At 47.7% G+C, this 25035-nt stretch overlaps 1 protein-coding gene and 1 long non-coding RNA gene across 2 annotated transcripts; one reads left to right on the forward strand and one right to left on the reverse strand.

The window, feature by feature from the left end:
- Positions 1-6887: 6887 nt before the first annotated feature.
- vtna (vitronectin a) lies at positions 6888-22483 on the reverse strand. The gene is made up of 8 exons (XM_043718054.2): positions 22328-22483; positions 20638-20754; positions 19137-19433; positions 16493-16632; positions 13649-13805; positions 13406-13555; positions 8720-8977; positions 6888-7155 (listed from the first exon to the last, which is right to left on the reverse strand). Exons 1-8 carry the CDS (start codon positions 22386-22388, stop codon positions 7037-7039), a joined length of 1299 nt encoding a protein of 432 aa, XP_043573989.2. The 5' UTR covers positions 22389-22483; the 3' UTR covers positions 6888-7036.
- On the forward strand, positions 8135-22405 carry LOC148141848 (uncharacterized). The gene is made up of 3 exons (XR_015752315.1): positions 8135-8275; positions 9356-9456; positions 21983-22405. It is a non-coding gene; the product is annotated as an uncharacterized LOC148141848 (long non-coding RNA).
- Positions 22484-25035: the final 2552 nt, after the last annotated feature.

A 25035-nucleotide genomic window follows, 5' to 3' on the forward strand; every position in this document is an offset into this window, starting at 1 on the left:
TTTCCTCCCACAATCCAAAGATGTGCAGGTCAGGTGAATTGGCCATGCTAAATTGCCCGTAGTGTTAGGTAAGGGGTAAATGTAGGGGTATGGGTGGGTTGCGCTTCGGCGGGTCGGTGTGGACTTGTTGGGCCGAAGGGCCTGTTTCCACACTGTAATCTAATCTAAAACTTACCCACCATGATGTCAGGCTCAGTGTCTACAGTTCCCTGGCCTTTCCTTACCACATTTCTTAAATAGTGGCACCATGTTAGCCAGTCTTCAGGCACCTCACCTGTGGCTATCGATGATACAAATATCTTAGCAAGGAGCCCAGCAATCTCTTCCTTAGCTTTCCACAGAGTTCACATTATCTAAATGGTGAGAGATTACACAGTTCTGAAATGCAGAGAGATCCAGGAATCCTGATGCATGAATAACAGAAGATATGTGAGCAGTGGGTTGTCTTATGAGGAAAGGTTGGACAGCTTGGCTGGTATCCACTGGAGTTTGGAAGAGTCAGAGGTGACTTGATTCAATCATATTAGATCCTGAGGGGTCTCCCCCCCCAACGTCAACAAAATGAAAGGGCTCGCCATTGACTTCAGGAAGCGGGATGGAGGGCAGACCCCTGTCTGCATCACTGGAGCTGAGGTGATGGTCAAGAACATCAAGTTCCTGGGAGTGATGATCAACAACAAATCTGTCCTGGTCCACCCAAGTTGATGCTATGGTCAAGAAAGCAAAACAACAACTCTACTTCCTCAGGACGCTAAGGAAATTTGGCACCTTCATAAAGACTCTTACCAATTTTTATAGATGTACCATAGAAAGCATTCTATCTGGATGCATCTTGGATTGGTAAGGCAACTGCTCTGCCCAGGGCTGTAAGAAACTACAGAGAGGTGTGAGCACAGCCCAGTCCATCACACAAACCAGCCTTCCATCGACTGACTCCATCTCCACTTCCCACTGCTTCAGGAAAGCAGCCAACATCATCAAAGACCCCTCCCACCCTGGTTGCAATCTCTTCCATTGGGCAGAACATACAAAAGCTTAAACGTACAGACCAACAGATTCAGGAACAGCTTCTTCCCCATTGTTACTCGACTTCTGAATGGATCTCTCCGCCCCCACCCCCACTCCGGCCTATCACCCTCACCTTGACCTCCTTCCACCTATCGCATTTCCAACGCCCCTCCCCCAAGTCCCTCCTCCCTACCTTTTATCTTGGCCTGCTGGACACACTTTCCTCATTCCTGAAGAAGGGCTTATGCCCGAAACGTCGATTCTCCTGTTCCCTGGATGCTGCCTGACCTGTTGCACTTTTCCAGCAACACATTTTCAGTTCTGAATGGACCTCTCCAATTTCAGATTTAATGTTGGCCTCGCTCTCTGTGCACCTTCTCTGCAGCTGTAACATTGTATTCCTCACTCTGTTCCATTACCCAAATGCACTTTGTATGGTATGATCTGCCTGGACTGCACACAAAACAAAACTTTTCACTGTATCTAGGTACATGTGACCATGATAAATCAAATCCAATCAATCTAACTCTCTGTTGGTTGGAGTCACATCTGGCACACAGGAAGGTGGATGTGAGTGTTGAAGGTCAAATCAGCTCAGCTCCTAACCAGACAAATCATACCTTATATAAGTACCTCAGAGTAATGGAACAGAATGCAGAATATAGCATTACAGCTACAGAGAAGGTACAGAGAAAGGTCAACTGTAATACATGAGAGGTCTGTTCCTAAGTCTGATAACAGAGGGGAAGAAGCTGTTGTTAAATCTCAAACCTCTGTATCTTCTGCCCGATGGAAGAGTCAAATATGGCCTCAATGTCAAAAGTAGGAGAAAGTGAGGGCTGCAGATGCTGGAGATCAGAGCTGAAAATGTGTTGCTGGAAAAGCGCAGCATTCCTGAAGAAGGGCTCATGCCCGAAACGTCGATTCTCCTCTGCTGTGCTTTTCCAGCAACACTTTTTCAGCTCAATGTCAAAAGTAATCAATGTCACCTCACCTCAGGAATTCAGTTCTGGTGGTGAGGCACTGACTAATTAGGCTGACTTGCCCAAGGTAGATTAGATTACTTACAGTGTGGAAACAGGCCCTTCGGCCCAACAAGTCCACACCGCCCCGCCGAAGCGCAACCCACCCATACCCCTACATTTACCCCTTACCTAACACCACAGGCAATTTAGCATGGCCAGTTCACCTAACCTGCACATCTTTGGACTGTGGGAGGAAACCGGAGCACCCGGAGGAAACCCACGCAGACACGGGGAGAACGTGCAAACTCCACACAGTAGAGTTGAGTTTTTTAAAGCTACACATATCTAGGAAAGTGTGGAGTATTCCATCACTCTCCTGACTTGTGAAAGGCAGTATGCAAATTCATGTTTTGTTTCAGTCTTTCATGCTGATGAAGGTGCACATGACTGGTAAAGAGAATTTTCCTCCACATCCTCCCTCTTTAACAAGAGAAAACCTCCATCTCGGGCCCAGAGCAGCTGCCTCACAATCAGCAGCGTAGAGAGGAGTCAGCTTGTGGATATACACCTCAGCATCACAGAACGACTCGACTTCAAATCTCACACTTCATCACAGTCTGGGATTGCTCTTGAGTAGGTGAATAGAAATTAACTTTGCTCAAAAATGTTCAGAGACTCGGGTTTGAAAACAGGAAAACTGTGCAAACAGTTTTAAGTTTCAGAAGGGAACAAAGAAAATCAGCTCCCTGTGACTTAGAGTCATCCAGCACAGAAACAGACCCTTCAGTCTAACCAGTCCATGCCAACCAGAATCCCAATCTAAACTAGTCCCACTTGCCCCTACTCCTGACCCATACCCCTCCAAACCTTTCCTATCCATGGTATTATTTAAATGTCTATTAAATGCTGTCGCTGTACCCACAAACACCACTTCCTCAGGAAGTTCATTCCTCACACAAACTGCCCTCCGTGTAAAAACAAATTTCTCCTAATGTCTTTTTAAATCTTTTCCCTCTCACCTTAAAAATGTGTCCCCTAGTCTTGAAATCCCCCACACTAGTCAAAAGACACAAGCCATTCACCTTATCGATACTTTCATTATTTTTAGATGGTCACCTCTCAACCTTCTATGCTCCAGTGCAAAAAATCGTGATTAATTGAAAAGTGCAAGTTAAAAACAGGGAAGTCTTAGCTACAATTAAACATTAATCATAAAACTTCTCTCACAGAGGAACTGAGATGTAAGACCCAATGTGGAAATTGCTGGAAATACTCAGTAGGCGAAGCAACATTTGTGGAGAGTAAGAAATACTGGTTAATGTTTCAGGGCATTTCATGACCTGAAACATTAACCAGTGACCAATCTGGCTCAGGAGATCCTTCAGGTGAACAGTAGAAAGAATGAAATGTGAGTCGAGAAAGATATCATGAAAAAAAAGTGAGTGAGGATTAAGGGATGTGGGGAGGTGAGAGTTGAGGGAAATGGGGAGAAGGTGGGGAGTGAGGGAAATGGGGAGAAGGTGGGGAGTGAGGGATATGGAGAGAAGGTGGGGATTGAGGGATATGGAAGAAGGTGGGGATTGAGGGATATGGGGAGAAGGTGGGGATTGAGGGAAATGGGGAGAAGGTGGGGAGTGAGGGATATGGAAGAAGGTGGGGATTGAGGGATATGGGGAGAAGGTGGGGATTGAGGGATATGGGGAGAAGGTGGGGATTGAGGGATAAAGAACATAGAACATAGAAAAGTACAGCACAGAACAGGCCCTTCAGCCCACGATGTTGTGCCGTGGATTATTCCTAATCTAAAATAAAATAACCTAACCTACTCACCCCTCAACTCACTGCTGTCCATGTGCGTGTCCAGCAGTCAACTAAATGTCCCCAATGACTCTGCTTCCACCGCCACAACTGGCAACGCATTCCATACATTCACAACTCTCTGTGTAAAGAACCTATCTCTGACGTCTCCTTTATATCTTCCTCCTAATATCTTCAAACTATGACTTCTCATACCAGTCAATCCTGCCCTGGGAAAAAGTCTCTAGCTATTGTCTCTATCTATGCCACTCATTATCTTGTATACCTCAATCAGGTCTCCTCTCTTCTTCCTTCTCTCCAGAGAGAAAAGTCCGAGCTTCGTCAACCTTTCTTCATAAGGCAAGCCCTCCAGTCCAGGCAGTATCCTGGTAAATCTTCTTTGCACCCTCTCCAAAGCCTCTGTATCTTTCCTACAGTAGGGCGACCAGAACTGGACACAATATTCCAAGTGTGGTCTCACCAGGAACTTGTAGAGCTGCAGCAAAACCTCGCGGCTCTTAAACTCAATCCCCCTGTTAATGAAAGCCAAAACACCATATGCTTTCTTAACAACCCTATCCACTTGGGTGGCAACTTTGAGAAATCCATGTACTTGCACACCCAGATCCCTCTGTCCCTCCACACTGCCAAGAATCCTGTCTTTAATCCTATATTCAGCATTCGAGTTTGACTTTTCAAAACGCATCACTTCGCATTTATCCAGGTTAAACTCCATCTGCCATTTCTCAGCCCAGCTCTGCATCCTGTCTATGTCACGCTGCAGACTGCAACAGCCCTCGATATTATCGATGACAACTCCAACCTTTGAGTCATCAGCAAATTTACTAACCCATCCCTCGACATCCTCATCCAAGTCATTTATAAAAACTACAAAGAGCAGAGGCCCAAGAACAGAGCCCTGCGGGACACTACTCAACACTGTCCTCCAGGCAGAATACTTTCCATCTACAACCACTTTCAGCCAGCTAATTCTGAATCCAGACAGCCAAATCTCCCTGTATCCCATACCTCCTGACTTTATGAATGAGCCTACCATGGGGAACCTTATCAAATGCCTTGCTGAAGTCCATATACACCACATCCACTGCTTGACTGTTGACCTGTCTCATCATCTCCTCAAAGAACTCAATAAGATTTGTGAGGCATGAACTGTCCCCACAAAGCCATGCTGACTGCCTTTAATCACACTATGCTTTTCAAAATAGTCATAAATCCTATCCCTCAGAATTCTTTCCAAAACCTTGCTGACCACAGATGTAAGACTGACCGGTCTGTAATTGCCAGGGATTTCCCTATTACCCAACTTGAAAAGAGGAACAACATTCACCTCCTTCCAATCCTCCGGTACGACTCCCGTAGAGAGTGAGGAAGCAAAGATCTTTGCCAGTGGCTTAGCAACCCCCTTTCTCGCTTCCCGGAGCAGTCTAGGATAAATCTGGTCTGGCCCTGGAGACTTATCAATCTTAATGTTTGCCAAAATTTCCAGCACATCAACTTCATCAATCTTGATCTGGTCAAGCCTGTATCCCAGCTCCTCAAAGTTCTCATTCACAACAAGGTCCCTTTCCTTAGTGAAAACCAAAGCAAAAAAACTCATTTAGGACCTCCCCTACCCTGCTCAGACTCCACACACAAGTTCCCTCCGCTATCCCTGATCGGCCCTACCTTCTCCCTGATCATTCTCTCATTCCTCACGCATGAGTAAAATGCCTCGGGGTTCTCCATAATCCTTCCCATCAAGCCTTACTCATGCCCCAAAAGGGGACAAAGGGATATGAGGAGAAGGTGGGGATTGAGGGACACAGGGAGAAGATGGGAATTGAGGGATACGGGGAGAAAGTGGATGGGTGGGGATTGAGGGATACGGGGAGAAGGTAGGGATTGAGGGATACGGGGAGAAGGTGGGGATTGAGGGATACGGGGAGAAAGTGGGTGGGTGGGGATTGAGGGATACGGGGAGAAGGTGAGGATTGAGGGATATGGGGAGAAGGTGGGGATTGAGGGATATGGGGAGAGGGTGAGTGGGTAGGGATTGAGGGATACAGGGAGAAGGTGAGGATTGAGGGATATGAGGAGCAGGTGGGGATTGATGGATACAGGGAGAAGGTGAGGATTGAGGGATATGGTGAGAAGGTGGGGATTGAGGGATTTGGGGAGAGGGTGAGTGGGTGGGGATTGAGGGATATGAGGAGAAGGTGGGGATTGAGGGATACAGGGAGAAGGTGAGGATTGAGGGATATGGGGAGAAGGTGTGGATTGAGGGATATGGGGAGAGGGTGAGTGGGTGGGGATTGAGGGATACAGGGAGAAGGTGAGGATTGAGGGATATGGGGAGAAGGTGGGGATTGAGGGATACTGAGGCTGTTTCGGATGACACAGTGGCTCAGTGGTTAGCACTGCTGCCTCACAGCAGGAGGGACCTGGGTTCAATTCTAGCCTCGGGCGACTGACTGTGTGGAGTTTGCACGTTCTCCCAGTGTCTGCGTGGGTTTCCTCCGGGCGCTCCGGTTTCCTCCCACAGTCCGAAGATGTGCAGGTCAGGTGAATTGGCCATGCTAAATTACCCATAGTGTCCAGGGATGTGTAGGCTAGGTGCATTGGTCAGGGGTAAATATAGGGTAGGGGAATAGGTCTGGGTGGGTAACTCTTTGGATGGTCTGTGTGGACTTGTTGGGCCAAAGGGCCTGTTTCCACATTGGAGGGATTCTAACTTTAAAAGCCCCACTCTAGGACTTGATATTAAGGAAGCTGTGTTCACCATGAGACCATACCGATTGTGTCTCAACCTGCAAATCCTTCCAAAGTACGTTGGTGAGAGTGGGAATGATCCCTGGTCACCTGTGTGGTTTAAAGAAAGCTATAGCCTCCAGCACTGCTCAGGCTACAAATGCAGGAAAAGGCACATTGCCTTGGGGGTGTTGGGGTGGGTCAGAGGCTGTCTGACTGGGTAGCTGGGGTGAGTGAGATCAGAGTGGTCAGATCAGGTGTGATCCCAGTTCAGACTGGGAGTGGATTTGGGACCTGTCGCATTTTGTTGGTGGAGATCTTGCTGCATGAATCAGAGCTGCCTTTGGACAGGGAACTCAACAACTGGTACAGGTTTGTTCCTCTGGTTTTATTTGCAAATGTACTGGTTTGCTCCATTGAAGACATTTGCATGTGACAATTACTGAGGCTGTTTCGGATGACACAGTTAAAATGGCATATCCTCATGGTGCAGCCTCCCATGTTCCAGGTCCCTGTTTTTATTCATGTGTTAAAGGCTGCTCCAAGCACTTGAACCAGTATCTGGCGATGGACCGTGGGTAAGACGGTCGAGCAGACGCCACTCGCTTTGTCTCCAAATCCACTCGGTAATATTTATCTGGAATTAGAAAGTCAATCAGATCCTCGGTTACATGATTGAGATTTTAGTATCAGTTTTCCCAGTGTTTTGGGATTTTTAATTCATAGATGTGGGCATCATTGGCTGGTCCACATTGGTGCCAATCCCTAATTGTCCTACAGAAGGTGGGGGTGAGCAGCCTTCTTGAACCGCTGCAGTCCATGTGCTGTGGGTTGACCCACAATGCCCTTAGGGAGGGAATTCCAGGATTCTGACCCAGCGACAGTGAAGGAATGGGGATATATTTCCAAGTCAGGATGGCGAGTGGCTCAAAGGGGAACTTGCAGGGGGTGGTGTTCCCATGTATCTGCTGCCCTTGTCCTTCTCGATGGAAGTGGGCATGGGTTTGGAAGTTGCTGTCTGAGGATCTTTGGTGAATTTCTGCAGTGCACCTTGTGCATAGTACATACTGCTGCTACTGAGCATGGGTCGTGGAGGGAGTGGATGTCTGTGGATGTGGTGCCAATCAAGTGGGCTGCTTTGTTCTGGATGGTGTTAAGCTTCCTGAGTGTTGTTGGGGCTGCCCCCATCCAGGCAGGTGGGGACTTGTGCCTTGTAGATGGTGGACAGACTTTGGGGAGTCAGGAGATGAGTTACTCGCTGCAGTACTCCCAGCCTCTGACCTGCTCTTGTAGCCACTGCATTAATATGGTGAGTCCAGCTGAGATTCTGGTTAGTGGTAACCTCTGTCCCCTCCCCTTCCCCTGCACCCCCACCCCAGGATGTTAATTTTGGGAGATGGTCTATGTTTCTGTGTCTATGTAATGATATTGAATATAAAACTGTGATTGTTGGATTCTCTCTAGTTGGAGATGGTCTTTGCCTGGCAGGAATGTTCCTTACCATTTCTCAGCCCAAGCCTGAATAACTGCACTGGGACATGGCCTGCTTCAGTATCTGAGGAGTGGTGAATGGTGCTGAACATTGCACAATCATGGGTGAACATCCCCACCTCTGATCTCATGATGGAAGCAAGGTCATTGATGAAGCAGCTGAAGGTGGTTGCACCTAGGACACTACCCTGAGGAACTCCTGCAGAGATGTCCTGGAGCTGAGATGACTGACCCTCCATAATCACAACCATCTTCTTATGTGTCAGGTATGACTCCAACCAGCAGAGAGTTTGCCCCTGATACCCATTGATTCCAGTCTTGTTAGAGTTCCTTGGTGCCACACTTGGTGAAATGTGGTGTCAAGGGCACTCCTTCTCATCTCCCCTCTGTTTGTCCATGTTTAAACGAAGGTGATGGGGAGTGCTTTAACCCGGAGTTTTGAGGATTTGAGCCATGTTTCCCCAGGATTTAAGTTTGTGGGTGTAATGAACTTGGCCGAAGAACTCTGGGTGTAATTGTGATGGCCACCATAGTCACATGCTCATCGCGTGAGCACGACCTTCAGGTTTCTCAGAGTGACTGTCTGGTGCTCTCCCACAATCCACTCAACTCCTAGCCCCCCTCAATACTGAAGCAAAGCAAGCTGGGGAGGGAGGGATGGAGGGAGGGCGAGGTGAATAAACCTTTGAGGTATGACAGCTCCATGTTACCTTTCACAAAGAAGTAGACACTCTGGCTGGGGATGAGCGAGAACAGATCCATATCCATGCTCGAGGACTGCTTCCTCCGCTGTTGTCTCCTTTGGTTCCACCTCAAGAACTTCCTCGGCTTCTTCTGCTTCCTCGGCTTGTGCCAGCCAAGAATTGGGAATTGGCGGATGAAGAAGAGTTTCCCAATCATGGCAGAGTCCACCCAGCCTGGGATGCCATGCCAATTTTCACTGATCAACCTGGGCTCACTGGCACCAACTGAAATGCAGAGCATCGGGCAGGAATTAAATCAATCAGTGGAGATGGTAGGGGGGGGGGGGGGGAAATCATGAGACTCAACACCTGGTTGGCAGATTACAGCCAGAAAACTCAATTACCCAAACTGAATAGAATCAAATGAGACCATTCAACCCATCAATTCTGTACTAGCTCTGACAGAGCAACTCCCCAGTCCTACTCACCCACCTTTTCCCAAGAAAAATATCAAATTCACTCTTGAAACCCCTGACTGAATCTGCCTCAACCATACTCTCACACAGTCCAGATCCTAACTATAAGCTGCGTGATAAAGGTTTTTCATGTATCATCATAATTTCTTTCATAAATTTCCGTAAATATGTATCTTTCTGTTCTCAGTCCTTCCACCACTAGGAACAACTTCTCCCTGTCTGTCCAGACACTTCATGGACTTGAACAGCTCAACAATCAAATCCTCTCTCAAACCTCTCTTCCCTAAGGTAAGGAGGAGATAGCAACAACAGGAGACAAATAACCTGCAGGAAAGCAAAAGATTTTAAACGTAAGAAGGAGGGCCCATGTATTGGGACTGAACCCTCTTCCAGTTTTTATCCTGTCTGGACTTTAGGAACAACAGGGCTGAAATTTTATTCTTTAATGGGATGTGGGTGTCCATGGCTGGGCCAGCATTTATTACCCATCCCTAGTTGCCCCTTGAGAAGGTGGGGTGAGCTGCCTCCTTGAGCCGCTGCAGTCCCTGTACTGAATGTAGACCCACAATGCCATTAGGGAGGGAATTCCAAGATTTTGACCCAGTGACAGTGAAGGAATGGCGATACATTTCCAAGTCAGGAGAGTGAGGGGCTTGGAATGGAACTTGCAGGGGGTGGTGTTCCCATGTATCTGCTGCCCTGGTCCTTCTAAATGGAGTGGACCCGGGTTTGGAAGGTGCTGTCTGAGAGTCTTTGGTGAATTTCTGCAGCACATCTTGTAGATGGTACACACTGCTGCTACTGAGCATTGGTGATGGAGGGAGGGGATATTTGTGGATGTGGTGCCAATCAAGCGGGGGCTGCTTTGTCCTGGATGGTGTTGAGCTTCTTGAGTGTTGTTGGAGCTGCCCCCATCCAGGGCAAGTCGGGAATATTCCATCACACTCCTGACTTGTGCCTTGTAGATGGTAGGACAGGCTTTGGGGAGTCAGGAGGTGAGTTACTCACTGCAGTATTCCTAGTCTCTGACCTGCTCTTGTAGCCATTGTCCAGTTCAGTATCTGGTGAATGGTAACCCCCAAGGATGTTGATAGTGAGCAATTCAGCGATGGTAATGCCATTGAATGTGATGGTTGGATTCTCTCTTGTTAAGAGATGGTTACTGCTTGGCACTTTTGTGGGACAAATATTACCTCTAAATGGACCTGAAACGTTAATTCTGTTTTCTCTCCACAGACGCTACAGACCTGTTGAGTTTTTCCAGTAATTCTATTTTTATTACTTCTAATATGTCAGCTCAAACCAGGAATGACAGCACTGCACTGAGGGACTCCTGTTGAGATGACTGACATCCAACAACTATCTTCTTTTGTGCAAAGTATGGCTCCAACAAGTAAAGAGTGTTTCTTCTGAGTACCTCTGACTCTGGGCTGTTGATGATACCTTCCATGACTGTATTAATGCTTGTTGAGACGGTAATTAGCCAGATTGTTGGTGTCTAGGACATTCTGGGTAACTTTCCACATTGCCGGGTAGACGCCAGCATTGTAAATCTACTGGGACAGCTTGGCTAGGTTCTGGAGCACACGTCTTCAGTACTATTCAGAACCATGAGGTCATGCTGCTGCTGTAGAAAACTCTGGTGCAGCCGCAGTTGGAGTATTGTGTACAGTTCTGGTCACCGCTTTATAGGAAGGATGTGGAAGCTTTGGAAAGGGTTCAGAGGAGATTTACTAGGATGTTGCCTGGTGTGGAGGGAAAATCCTACGAGGAAAGATTGAGGGACTGGAGGCTGTTTTCGTTAGAAAGATGAGAGGTGACTTATTTGAGTCATTTAAGATAATCAGAGGGTTAGATAGGGTGGACAGGGAGAGTCTTTAGTTAGGATAGTGATGGCTAGCACGAGGGGGCATAGCTTCAAATTGAGGGGTGATAGATATAGGACAGATGTCAGAGGTAGTTTCTTTACTCAGAGAGTAGTAGGGGCTTGGAACGTCCTGCCTGCAACAGCAGTAAACTCGCCAACATTACAGGCATTTAAATGGTCACTGGATAGACATCTGGACAAGAATGGAACAGTGTCGGTTACATGGGCTTCAGATTGGTTCCACAGTTTGGTGCAACATCGAGGGCCGAAGGGCCTGTACTGCGCTGGAATGTTCCATGTTTTAACCATTGCCCTTGCAACATCCAGTGCCTTCAGCTTTTTCTTGATATCACCTAGAGTGAATCAAATTGACTGAAGACTGGTATCTGTGATGCTGGGACCCACTGGGAGAGGCTCAGATGGATCAGCCACTTCGCACTTCTGGCTGAGGATTGCCACAAAACCTGCAGCCTTATCTTTTGCATTAATGTGCTGGGCCCTTCCATCATTGAGCATGGGGATATTTGTGGAGCCTCCTCCTCCAGTGAGATATAGAGTCACAGAGATGTACAGCATGGAAACAGACCCTTCGGTCCAACCTGTCCATGCCGACCAGATATCCCAACCCAATCTAGTCCTACCTGCCAGCACCCAGCCCATATCCCTCCAAACCCTTCCTATTCATATACCCATCCAAATGCCTCTTAAATGTTGCAATTGTACTCGCCTCCACCACATCCTCTGGCAGCTCATTCCATACACATACCACCCTCTGTGTGAAAAAGTTCCCCCTTAGGTCTCTTTTATATCTTTCCCCTCTCACCCTGAACCTATGCCCTCTAGTTCTGGATTCCCCGACCCCAGGGAAAAGACATTGTCTATTTACCCTATCCACGCCCCTCATAATTTTGTAAACCTCTATAAGGTCACCCCTCAGCCTCCGACGCTCCAGGGAAAACAGCCCCAGCCTGTTCAGCCTCTCCCTGTAACTCAGATCCTCCAGCCCTGGCAACATCCTTGTAAATCTTTTCTGAACCCTTTCAAGTTTCACAACATCCTTCTGATAGGATTGCACGCAGTTTTCCAAAACTGGCCTAACCAACATCCAGTACAGCTGCAACATGACCTCCCAACTCCTGTACTCAATACTCTGACCAATAAAGGAAAGCATATCAGGCACCTTCTTCACTATCCTATCTACCTGCGACTCCACTTTCAAGGAGCTATGAACCTGCACTCCAAGGTCTCTTTGTTCAGCAACACTCCCTAGGACCTTACCATTAAGTGTATAAGTCCTTTCCCAAAATGCAGCACCTCACATTTATCTAAATTAAACTCCATCTGCCACGCCTCAGCCCATTGGCCCATCTGATCCAGATCCTGTTGTAAAGTGAGGGAACCCTCTTCACTGGCCATTCATGACTGGGTGTGGCAGGACTGCAGAGCTTCGATCTGATTGTTGCTTGTGGGATCACTCATCTCTATCCATTGCTAGGTAAAACCGAGGACTACAAATGCTGGTAACCCGAGTCTAGATTAGAGTGGTGCTGGAAAAGCACAACAGGTCAAGCAGCATCCAATCCTGCTCCTCGGATGCTGCCTGACCTGCTGTGCTTTTCCAGCACCACTCTATCCCTTGCTGCATATGCTGTTTCGCATGCAAGTAGTCCTGTTTGGTAGCTTTACCAGGTTGACCCCTCATTTTTAGGTATGCCTGCTGCTGCTCCTGGCATACCCTCCTGCATTCACTGAATTAAGGTTGATCCCCTGGCTTGATGGTAATGGTAGAAATAACAGAACATGAGGATACAGATTTTATTTGAGTACAAATCTGCTGCTGCTGATTACCTTATGAAGTCCTGGTCTTGAGATGAAGAGGAAGGGAATAGAGGCATACAGTTCCTGGAAGTGAAGGCAGTTTTGGTATGGCAGGGCAAAATGTGTCGGTAGAGGCTTGGAGGGCCGAAGGGCCTGTGCCTGTGCTGTATTGGTCTTTGTTCTGGATCTAGTGGAAGTCTATCCCATTTAGCACAGTCATAGTGCCACACGTCATGACGGAGAGGAGTCTCAATGTGAAGACATTTGTGGGAAACATACTACCGTTTCAGCCCAGCTTGTAGACCAAGCTGCAGGAACAGGAAACTTTCCCATTGCTCCCTGAAACTGAAACCTCATTGCTATCCAACATCTGAGTCTCCTCAAAGCAAAGAGGTCCCTCTCTCCAATCTGTGATCACATCTGACTCCTGCATTCAAACTCATCCAAGATTAAACTATTCCAAGTCCTCTTCCCCCAACCCCGATTAGAATCCAAAACTGGGCCTCCAACATGACAGGAACTGAACCAAGGAAGAGAACGGCCTAGGATTACCGTTTGAAGTAACTGGGAAGAGGCGGATAAACATATCCTCCCAACTGCTGTCCATATCCGAGTACCTCAGAAACACGTCAGAGACAGATGAATCAGCACACTCCTTCTGGGTTGGCTGGTTTTGGAAGACATATTCCCAATAGGAATTCCCTGGAGAGAAATCAATCGACCAGATGTTCAATCAGTTCCTGTACCAAGACAGGTAAAGGTCACTGATCAGAAGATTGGAAACATCCTCCTTACCTTTGAAGAAATAAACTCGCTCTTTACCATCAATATTGCAGGCAGGCACTGCCAGTGATGCATCAATATTGTTTGGAATGCCAGGGAAGCCATCCTTGATCAGTCTTGGGAAATTACGTTCCAGAATTCCATCAGAAAAACGCCAGTAAGAATCACCCTGGGGGAGAACGGCAAGTATTAGAATCACAGAGCGTTCCGACTCAGCATCGCAGAGTGGGCCCCTCCTCAAGCTAGCAACACATCTCAATTCTCTCCTTGTAAAGAATACACCGCCCAACAAAATTCTCAACTAACAGAAGCTCCCTCCACACTGTCCCCACATCAAACACTCCCAGAGTTAGATACAGAGTAAAGCTCCCTCCACACTGTCCCCACATCAAACACTCCCAGAGTTAGATACAGAGTAAAGCTCCCTCCACACTGTCCCCACATCAAACACTCCCAGAGTTAGATACAGAGTAAAGCTCCCTCCACACTGTCCCCACATCAAACACTCCCAGAGTTAGATACAGAGTAAAGCTCCCTCCACACTGTCCCCACATCAAACACTCCCAGAGTTAGATACAGAGTAAAGCTCCCTCCACACTGTCCCCACATCAAACACTCCCAGAGTTAGATACAGAGTAAAGCTCCCTCCACACTGTCCCCACATCAAACACTCCCAGAGTTAGATACAGAGTAAACCTCCCTCCACACTGTCCCCACATCAAACACTCCCAGAACAGGGACAGCACAGGGTTAGATACAGAGTAAAGCTCCCTCTACACTGTTCCCAAATCAAACACTCCCAGAACAGGGACAGCACAGAGTTAGATACAGAGTAAAGATCCCTCTACACTGTCCCCACATCAAACACTCCCAGAACAGGGACAGCACAGAGTTAGATACAGAGTAAAGCTCCCTCTACACTGTCCCCACATCAAACACTCACAGAACAGGGACAGCACAGAGTTAGATACAGAGTAAAGCTCCCTCTACACTGTCCCCAAATCAAACACTCCCAGAACAGGGACAGCACGGGGTTAGATACAGAGTAAAGCTCTCTCTACACTGTCCCCAAATCAAACACTCCCAGAACAGGGACAGCACAGAGTTAGATACAGAGTAAAGCTCTCTCTACACTGTCCCCATCAAACACTCCCAGGACAGGGACAGCACAGGGTTAGACACAGTGTAAAGCTGCCTCTACACTGTCCCCATCAAACACTCCCAGGACAGGGACAGCACAGGGTTAGATACAGAATAAAGCTCTCTCTACACTGTCCCCCATCAAACACTCCCAGGACAGGGACAGCACGGGGTTATAGATACAGAGTAAAGCTCTCTCTACACTGTCCCCCATCAAACACTCCCAGGACAGGGACAGCACAGGGTTACATACAGAGTAAAGCTCTCTCTACACTGTCCCCCATCAAACACTCCCAGGGACAGGGACAGCATGGGGTGAGAGACAGTCAGAGCATGGCTGAATCACAGAATGCCTCTCATAAAACAAACTGCCCAAGACAAGATATCTGACAGTTGACAGTACTACCTCTGGCAGGAGGGGGTGGTGGTGTAGTGGTAATGCCAGCAGACTAGTAACCCAGGCTATAAACCTTATGACATGGGATCAAGTCCCACTACAGCAGCTGGGAGAATTGCAGTTCAAGTTAGAAACTCTAGACTTGCAAGCTGACCTGAAAAATGATGATCAAGAAACTATCACCTACTGAGAAGCTGTTCTGTTCTGTTCATGCCTGTTCAGGATGGAATTTTACCTGGTGTGGCCTACACGTAACTCCAGACCCACTGTGATTTGGGTGTCTCTGAAATGGTTGAGCAAGCCACACATTCAAGGGCAGGTCAGGAAATGCAGTAAAAAGGCTTTGCCAACAACACCAACAACACATGACAGAGATGATTGAAACCTCTGTGACCTGGTATCCTCCCCCAGCACTCGCTATCAATGATTTACACTCACTCCCAAACTGACAACCCATTCTCATTTCCCAACTCCAACCTGGTCTCAGCCCTAACTGTGTAACCTCTGCCAGCCCCAGAACCCCACCAACATATCTGCACATCTCCGCACTGGCCTCCATTTATTCCAGATTTTAACTGCTTTGACATTAGAATCATAGAATCCCTACAATGTGGATACAGGCTATTTGGCCCAACAAGTCCACACCGGCCCTTTGAAGAGTAACCCACTCAGACCCATTCCCCTATCCTATAACTCTACATTTACCCCTGACTAATGCACCTAACCTACAAATCCCTGAACACTATGGGCAATTTAGTTTAGATAAGATTCCCTACAGTGTGGAAACAGGCCCTTCGGGCCAACCAGTCCACACCGACCCTCCGAAGAGTAACCCACCCAGACCCATTTCCCTCTGACCTAACACTACGGGCAATTTCCCATGGCCAATCCACCCTGACCTACACATCTTTGGATTGTGGGAGGAAACCGGAGCACCCGGAGGAAACCCACGCAGACACGGGGACAATGTGCAAACTCCACACAGTCAGTCTGCCAGAGGCTGGAATTGAACCTGGGTTCCTGGCGCTGTGAGGCAGCAGTGCTAACCACTGAGCCACCGTGCTGACATTGTTAGTTGCCTGGCTGTCTAGCTCAGTGATTCCTTCCTCCAGGCAGCTCTCCTGCTTAAGGCCCTCCTTAAAGCCAACCTCTTTGACCCAAACATATGGTCACATGGTCCTAAAACCCCCACCTGCAGTTCAGTGTCACACCGTATTTGATAAGTGTACCTCTGAACGGTTTGTGGATTATTTAATGCTACATTACTTCAACTTGTTGCTCTTTCAGAGAGACGGAGAACAGATCTTAGAAATTCAAACCTTGAAAATGTAGGTTTTTCCCTCACAGTTAATTCGTGTGAATGCGGCATCAACTGGACCACGCATTCCCCACACTTCACTTATCAGTCTGGGATAGTCTGAAATAACACTGTACTTGTCCAGTTCATAAAAATATTCTCCTGGAAAGAGAGATAAATAAGATAATAACACATAGAGTCGTACTGTCATACAGCACAGATACAGATCAATGGTGGAGAGAGTGAGGGCTGCAGATGCTGGAGATCAGAGTCGAGAGTGTGGTGCTGGAAAAATACAGCAGGTCAGGCAGCATCCGAGGGGCAGGAGAATCGATGGTGGTGGTGGTGAGGCTGGGGGGAAGGTAGCTGGAAATGCGATAGGTGGATGAAGGTGGAGGCTGATGGTGATAGGTCGGAGAGGATGGTGGAGCGGATAGGTGAGAAGGAAGATGGACAGGTAGGACAGGTCATGAGGGCGGTGCCGAGTTGGAGGGTTGAGAGGAGGGGAAATGGGTAAACTGGTGAAATCGACATTGATCCCGTGTGGTTGGAGGGTCCAAGGGCAGAAGATGAGGCGTTCTTCCTCCTGGCGCCGGGTGGGTAAAGCTTGGCAGTGGAGGCAGCCCAGGACTCGCATGCCCTTGGCGGAGTGGGAGGGAGAGTTAAAGTATTCGGCCAAGGGCCGGGGGGTTGGTTGGTGTGTGTGGCCCAGAGATGTTCTCTGAATCATTCTGCAAGTCAGCATCCTGTCTCCCCAATGAAGAGGAGACCAATGATGTAACCATGCAAAAGCGCCAACAGCTGAAGCCCAGATGGACTTCAAACAGGGCCTTTATCATTGGAAAATATGCGGAGCATACGAGTTGCAGGGTATTCCAATGGAAGGGGACACCTTCCCAGTCTGACTAAGCTTGGTAAACCCCATTTGAGTGAAGGCAATTGCATAGCCACATTCAGGACATATCCTGAGAGAGGGACTGTAGGTCAGCCCACAGCAAAACCCCAAAACAACGCCAAGCCTCAATCAAACGTTTAAAACTTTCTTCAGGATCCACCCCAGCAAGCCACTGTAGTTTCTGCTGGTATGCATACTCAAAACAGGAAAGGAGCCCTATCAGACTGAAACCAATAAACAGAACTCATACACCAGTAACCAGGAGAGTGCAAACCCTGGGACATCTGCCCACATATTTGGAACAGTTAAACTGTTCAGCAACATCCAAATCAGAACCAATCAAAATAAAAGTCTGGTTAACTGGTCCCTTGTAGATCGATACTGGCGCTGCTGTTCCAGTGATCAGTCTGTAACGAAATTCACTCTGGATTTCAAACCTTAAGTTTGCATAAGACCTCGGTTAGACTGAGAGCCTATACCAGGAACCTGTGCAGTTAAGAGTGTGACTTCAGTTCTGGTCCCTTATGGGAGGCTGCTGGTTCAGTTACCACTGATTGTAGGAAAACCCAAGCATCACAGGGAGAAACTGGTTGAGAAAGATTACTCTAGATTGGCTCAACATTTTTCAATTAGAAAATGGCTGCCAGAGTGAAGTTGTAATTAAATACCTGGAGGTATGTCAAGAAGGTCAAGGGTCTATCAAAGCAGCCAAGGCCACCTTGTATGTTGGCCAGGAAGCAATCCCACGATTTTGCAAGGCCCACTTAGTGCTAATTGCCTTATGGGACAAAGTACAGGCAGATATCAGGAGGCTGGAAAGTTAAGGGGTCATCAAACCAGTCCAGTTTGCGAAATACGCTCCACCCATTTACAGAGTAAAGCTCCCTCTACACTGACTCCTGTCAAACACTCCCATGACAGGGCCAGTACAGGGTTAGATACACAGTAAAGCTCCCTCTATACTATCCCCAGAAAACACTCACCAGGACAGGGACATTACAGGGTTAGATACAGAGTAAAGCTCTCTCTACATTCATTCCCCATCAAACATTCCCAGGACAGGGACAGCATGTGGTTAGGTACAGAGTAAAGCTCTCTCTACAATGTCTCCCATCGAACATTCCCAGGACAGGGACAACATGGGGTTTGATACTGAGTAAAGCTCCCTCTACACTGTCCCCATCAAACACTCCCAGGACAGGGACAGCACGGGGTTAGATACAGAGTAAAGCTTTCTCTACAATGTCCCCATCAAACACTCCCAGGATAGGGACAGCACGGGGTTAGAGATAGAATAAACCTGCACCCCAATAAAATAACTGGTCCACAGTGAAACTCCCCTCTGTTCCCTTTGGTCAGTATGTGATGGTTTGGATGGTGTCCAGTGGGGCTGAGTGTGGGCAGATGATTACAGGGAGAGCAGATATCTGTGTGCAGTACCTTTGATCAGGGCCAGCCTCACAGTATCACAGTGTATTCAGGTTAGAGTTGGACTGTTCAAAGGTGATGTCAGGGAGCACTTTCTCACACAGAGGAGTGGAATCTGGGGCATCTCTACCCCCCTCCTTCCACCATACAGCATGCAGTCAGCTTACACATCCACCCTCTGAGATTCATCTCCATATGATAGGCGAATGATCTGACAGGTTGCTAATCAAAGTGGGTAAAAGCTGTTAAACGGCAGATTAGCCATGATTAAAATGAATGGCAAATTGACGTGAGGGGCTGAATGGCCTCTTGCAATTCTAATGATTCTTGTTCAGAATTATACCCTGGAAAGCGTAGATTGATCCATTCTTGAGATCTGTGAATGCATCAATGGGTTGTCTACTGGTGCAGAGATCAACTGGTTCCCGCTGTGGCTCTGGCTCCAAACTCGGTTCCGGCTCTGGTTCCCTACTCGGTTCCGGCTCTGGTTCCCTACTCGGTTCCGGCTCTGGTTCCCCACTCGGTTCTGGTTGTACTGTCACATCAAAATAATCTGGTATGACCGTCCCATAGTCCACAGTGTGGGAGTCCCAGGTATCAACATATTCATCCTCAGCCATGTGGAACACATCCCCACGAACTGCGATTATAGAGAACAACAACATTATAATTATTCATAAATTGCATATGTTCATCGTTTTCAAAATGAATTGAGGGAGCACTGCTCTGTCAGAGGGTCAGTACTGAGGGAGTGCTGCACTGTCAGAGGGATAGTGCTGAGGGAGCGCCGCACTGTCAGAGGGTCAGGGCTGAGGGAGTGCCGCTCTGTCAGAGGGTCAGTGCTGAGAGAGTGCCACACAGTCGGAGGGTCAGTGCTGAGGGAGCGCCGCACTGTCAGAGGGTCAGTGCTGAGGGAGTGCCACTTTGTCAGAGGGTCAGGGCTGAGGGAGTGCCGCACTGTCGGAGGGTCAGTGCTGAGGGAGTGCCACACTGTCAGAGGGTCAGTGCTGAGGGAGTGTCACACTGTCGGAGGGTCAGTGCTGAGGGAGAGTCGCACTGTCGGAGGGTCAGTGCTGATGGAGCGCCGCACTGTCGGATGGTTAGTGCTGAGGGAGCGACGCTCTGTCGGATGGTCAGTGCTGAGGGAGCCCCGCACTGTCAGAGGGTCAGTGCTGAGGGAGCGCCGCACTGTTGGAGGGTCAGTGCTGAGGGAGTGCCGCACAGTCGGAGGGTCAGTGCTGAGGGAGTGCAGCACTGTCGGAGGGTCCGTGCTGAGGGAGCACCGCACTGTTGGAGGGTCAGTGCTGAGGGAGTGCCGCACTGTCGGAGGGTCAGTGCTGAGAGAGTGCAGCACTGTCAAACGATTAGTGCTGAGGGAGTGCAGCACTGTCGGAGGATCAGTGCTGAGGGAGCACCGCACTTTCACAGGGTAAGTGCTGAGGGAGCACCGCACTGTCGGAGGGTCAGTGCTGAGGGAGAGCCGCACTGTCGGACGATTAGTGCTGAGGGAGTGCAGCACTGTCGGAGGGTCAGTGCTGAGGGAGTGCCGCACTGTCGGACGATTAGTGCTGAGGGAGTGCAGCACTGTCGGAGGGTCAGTGCTGAGGGAGTGCCGCACTGTCGGACGATTAGTGCTGAGGGAGTGCCGCACTGTCGGACAATTAGTGCTGAGGGAGTGCAGCACTGTCGGAGGGTCAGTGCTGAGGGAGTGCAGCACTGTCGGACGATTAGTGCTGAGGGAGTGCAGCACTGTCGGAGGGTCAGTGCTGAGGTTCTGCTGCACTTTCAGGGGGGTCAGAACTGAAACAAATGTCTGTGTGTCTGTGTCTAAATAGTTTTGTTACCTCTTTTACAAACAGTATCGTAATCCTCACAGCAGCTGGTGTAGAATTTGCACATGTTATCGCACTGACATTTCTGTAAAGGAGTGAAGCTCTGGTCACAGCGACCAACGCAAGACCCTGAAAAACAACAACCACGTACAAATTGTAAATCACCTGGACCAGTTCTGTCACAACACAGACAGGCAATGAAACCCATTCACTTTGTGAATTACCAAACACAGCAGCCATTTTGTGCTCTGTGAGATCTCACAAACAATGACTTAGTGCTGGATAGGTAGCTAAGGGATCCATAGCACTCACTGCTTTGTGATTAGAGACATTGAATCTTCCTATACAAGGGTAAGCAGAACTGTACATAGTACTGGCCTGTTGAGGCATTAAGTATATCAGATGCTGAAGGAGACAGATTTTTAATCAGGAAGGGAATAAAGGGTTTCTTGGGAAAAGGCAGGAAAGTGGAGTTGAGAATTTTCAGATCAGTGGAGTTTGCCCTTAACATTCTGATGCAGAGCAGGGACTAGCCTCTGAGCATTTTTCTGATTTATCTTTTCTCTCTGCAGTGTAGATCGACACTGCTGTTTGAAAAAAAACATCACAAGGATATTGCCAGGGTTGGAGAGTTTGAGCAACACAGAGAAACTGAACAGGCTGGGGCTGTTTTCCCTGGAGCGTCGGAGGCTGAGGGGTGACCTTATACAGGTTTATAAAATCATGAGGGGCATAGATAGGGTAAATAGACAAAGTCTTTTCCCTGGGATCGGGGAGTCCAGAACTAGAGGGGCATAGGTTTAGGGTGAGAGGGGAAAGATATAAGAGAGACCTCTTTTTCACGCAGAGGGTGGTGTGTGTATGGAATGAGCTGCCAGAGGATGTGGTGGAGGCTGGTACAATTACTGCATTTAAGAGGCACCTGGACGGCTATATGAATAGGAAGAGTTTGGAGGGATATGGGCCAAATGCTGGTAACTGGACTAGATTAGTTTAGGATATCTGGTTGAGATGGAGGAGTTAGACTGAAAGGTTTGTTTCTGTGCTGTACATTTCTCTCATCTGGAGGCAGTCATTTAATCCTAATGGCTAAAGCAGCAGCTGCTTTGGATTACAACCTCAAGAATTTTGTTTTGATTTTGGCTGGAGAGTCCTCAGAATGTTGCCTTTTAGCAGCTTATTTGGCAGCTGCAATAGCGATCCCATTACATTAGAAACCTGTCATCACCTCCCAATGATCTCTCCCATCTACAAGGACAAGGACTGAAGAGTCATTGCAACACTGCTATTTACAATTTTCCCTCCAAGCCTCACACCATCCTGACTTGTAACTATTACTGTTCCAAATCTGTCATAGAATCAAAGAACCCCTACAGTGTGGAATGAGGCCACTCGGACCATCAAATCACTGGGTGAAACGTTGAAACTGACTCCCTGACAGCACTGTGGGTCTACCTACAGCACAGGAACTGTTGGTGGTTCAAGAAGACAGCTGACCACCACCTTCTCAAGGGCAATTAAGGACGGGCAATAACTGCTGGCCCAGTCAGTGACATCCACATCCCGAGAATCTTCACAAATTCTGCTCCAGAGACAGTCCATTTCAGTGTTGATTATTGCTTTATCCAAAGGCCCTGGTTTAGCTGGAGCTGTCACTATCATCAGAGAGCTGGTCATGAAATTCAGAAAGCAATCACCTCACCTCGATCAGCCGATATAGTGCTGAGGAAGGAGCAGGCCACAAGAACAATGACAGGCTTCATCACTGAAAAGAAGATTCTGCTGAACTCAGGAAGCAGAATTTAGGATTTAATCAGCTTGTGTTTGACTTTTCGGGACACTTTGTTTAAACTATTCTATCGATTTTCAGTAATGGTTAACGGTTGACCCAACAATCTCATCAATTTTCCCACAAATCCAGCTGTACAAACAGACGTCTGTTTACCTTGTTATAGACTCTGCTCCTGAAAACTCAACATTTAGCCCAAATCTTGACGCAATGTCAAAACCGAAGGCCTTTTTGGTAAATGTTTTTAAATAAATACTGTACCCCTTCCAACTATTAATTGTCAATCTTCACTGACTCAGCAACTTTTCTGTTTCATGAATTGTGTAAGATATCAGTTAGGTCAGAGTTCAAGGTTTCAGGGCAGTTTTAGGTGCTGGATTATACGAGGAACATTCACCTTCTCATGCTGGTGTTTAAGCACTTTCAACTCAACCAGGATCCAGGTTGCATTTGATATTGTACTACTCTTCCAATGTAAATTGAAAGTTCCGTCCAAGTTCATTTGTAAAATTACAAATGTGTAATCCCCTATGCACTGGGAGAGCAAAAAACGTATAATTTCTTTCCATTAACAAGTACTCAGCGAAGTACTTTAACAGCGGTGACCTAGTGTGATTAATCCAGCTGTAAATGGATTATATCATATTAAAAATTATGATAAAGTCTCCGATCCAACAGTTTAATGGTGGTGAAGATCTGGACCCCCCCAGGAATACAGAAGTTGAGCCCTTCCATATTCCTCAGAGGAGCTGCACACATGGCTTAAAACTAAGATATTTTTATACTTTTCCTAAAGAAGGGTATAGGCCATTACTAATCAATACACAATACTGCTTTATTTGACAGTTACTTGGTCCAATGATATTTCCTTGGAACCAACTTTATTTTTCCAATGCTTAGGCCACCCTTATCTCAGTAAGCGAGCCATTGCAGCTGCACCTGAAGGCCAGTCAGGATGGCTATGACTGTCTTATCTTGTCGAGTTATTTCTAGGCTTTAAAGGGCGCGTTGTCTGCTAATCTCTATTGAAGCAGACTGTGGTTAGTCATTTATGCAGCTATACCACAATTGTCAGTTAGCAGCTGAGAAGCCATTTTGTTGTGTTACTTGCATCGAGAAGCCATCTTGTTGCCACCTAAGTTATTAAGAGCATCTGTTAGGTGGTTGCCCCTGATGACAGCTAGTCAGCTCAGTCTGTATTTAGGTTTCAGATTCTAAGTGGAAGTGTGTTACGTTCACTCAGACAATCTTTGATCTTTTGTGGCGACACACACTGTTAGTGAATTTTGATGTCTGTGCCTGTGGATGGTGATGATGAAGGCTCCAATATTTTTCTATCACACACATGACCATGCATTTCTCTCCCACTCTTAGCACTCGCCAGTTGTCACAAAGGGGAAGGGGCTTGCACTGTGTAATGAAACATCTTTATTTGACCATTAAATCCTGGTTGGGACGCCAATGCTGAGCTTCTGCCTCAGAAGCAGGGACATTACCCAGTTCTCCATAAGCTCTCCACCAACTCTGAAAGGTGGAAGGTAGTGCTGGAGCATTGATGCTGTTGAACAAGCAGAGGCTTAATCTCTGGCGACATCAGTTCAAATCCCATCACAGCAACAGATGTAATTTAAATTCAGTTATAAATATGGAGTATTAATAAAATAAAGTAACAGTGATCATAACAACTATAACTGATTGTCCTTAAATCCATCTGGTTCACTAATGTCCTGTAAAGAAGAAAACCTGTTATCCTTAACTTTGCAGCACTCCAGGACCTCAGGGCTCACAGTGTAACAACACACAGCCAGCTATTTAGGACAGAAATATCTTCATCCAGAAAGCAGCTGAGGCCAAAACATTTAATGTCCTCAAGGAGGAGTTAAATATAGTTCACAGGATTAAAGGGATCGGAGCGGCACAGTGGTTAGCACTGCTGCCTCACAGCACCAGGGTCCCAGCTTCGATTCTAGCCTCGGGTGACTGTCTGTGTGGAGTTTGCACATTCTCCCTGTGTCAGCTTGCGTTTCCTCCGGATGCTGGGGTTTCCTCCCACAGTCCAAAGATGTACAGGGCAGGTTGATTGGCCATGCTAAATTGCCCGTAGTGCTAGGTGCATTAGTCAGAGGGGAATGGGCCTGGGTGGGTTACTCTTCGGAGGGTCGGTATGGACTGGTTGGGCTGAAGGGCCTGTTTTCACACTGTAGGGAATCTAATCTATAAAAAAAGGTCTGGGGAGAAAGCAGGAACAGGGGACCTGAGTTGGATGGTCAGCCATGAACATATTGAATGGTGCAGCAGGCTTGAAGGGCCGAATGGCCTACTCCTGCTTCTATACTCTATGTTTCACGTCAGTCTGATTCCACAGTAATATGGAATCTTAACTGCTACCTGATCCAATAGGGCAAAGGACCCCACCACCAGGGATATATTTCCCTCCCCTCCCATATCAGCGTTCCGAAAAGACCACTCCCTCCGTGACTCCCTCGTCAGGTCCACACCCCCCACCAACCCAACCTCCACTCCCTGCACCTTCCCCTGCAACCGCAAGAAATGCAAAACTTGCGCCCACACCTCCCACCTTACTTCCCTCCAAGATCCCAAGGGGCACTTCCATATCTGCC

The sequence above is a fragment of the Chiloscyllium plagiosum genome, unplaced genomic scaffold (assembly GCF_037043375.1).
Source record: "Chiloscyllium plagiosum isolate Xiang-an unplaced genomic scaffold, Cpla_swu_hap1 HiC_scaffold_31, whole genome shotgun sequence".
NCBI lineage: Eukaryota > Metazoa > Chordata > Chondrichthyes > Orectolobiformes > Hemiscylliidae > Chiloscyllium > Chiloscyllium plagiosum.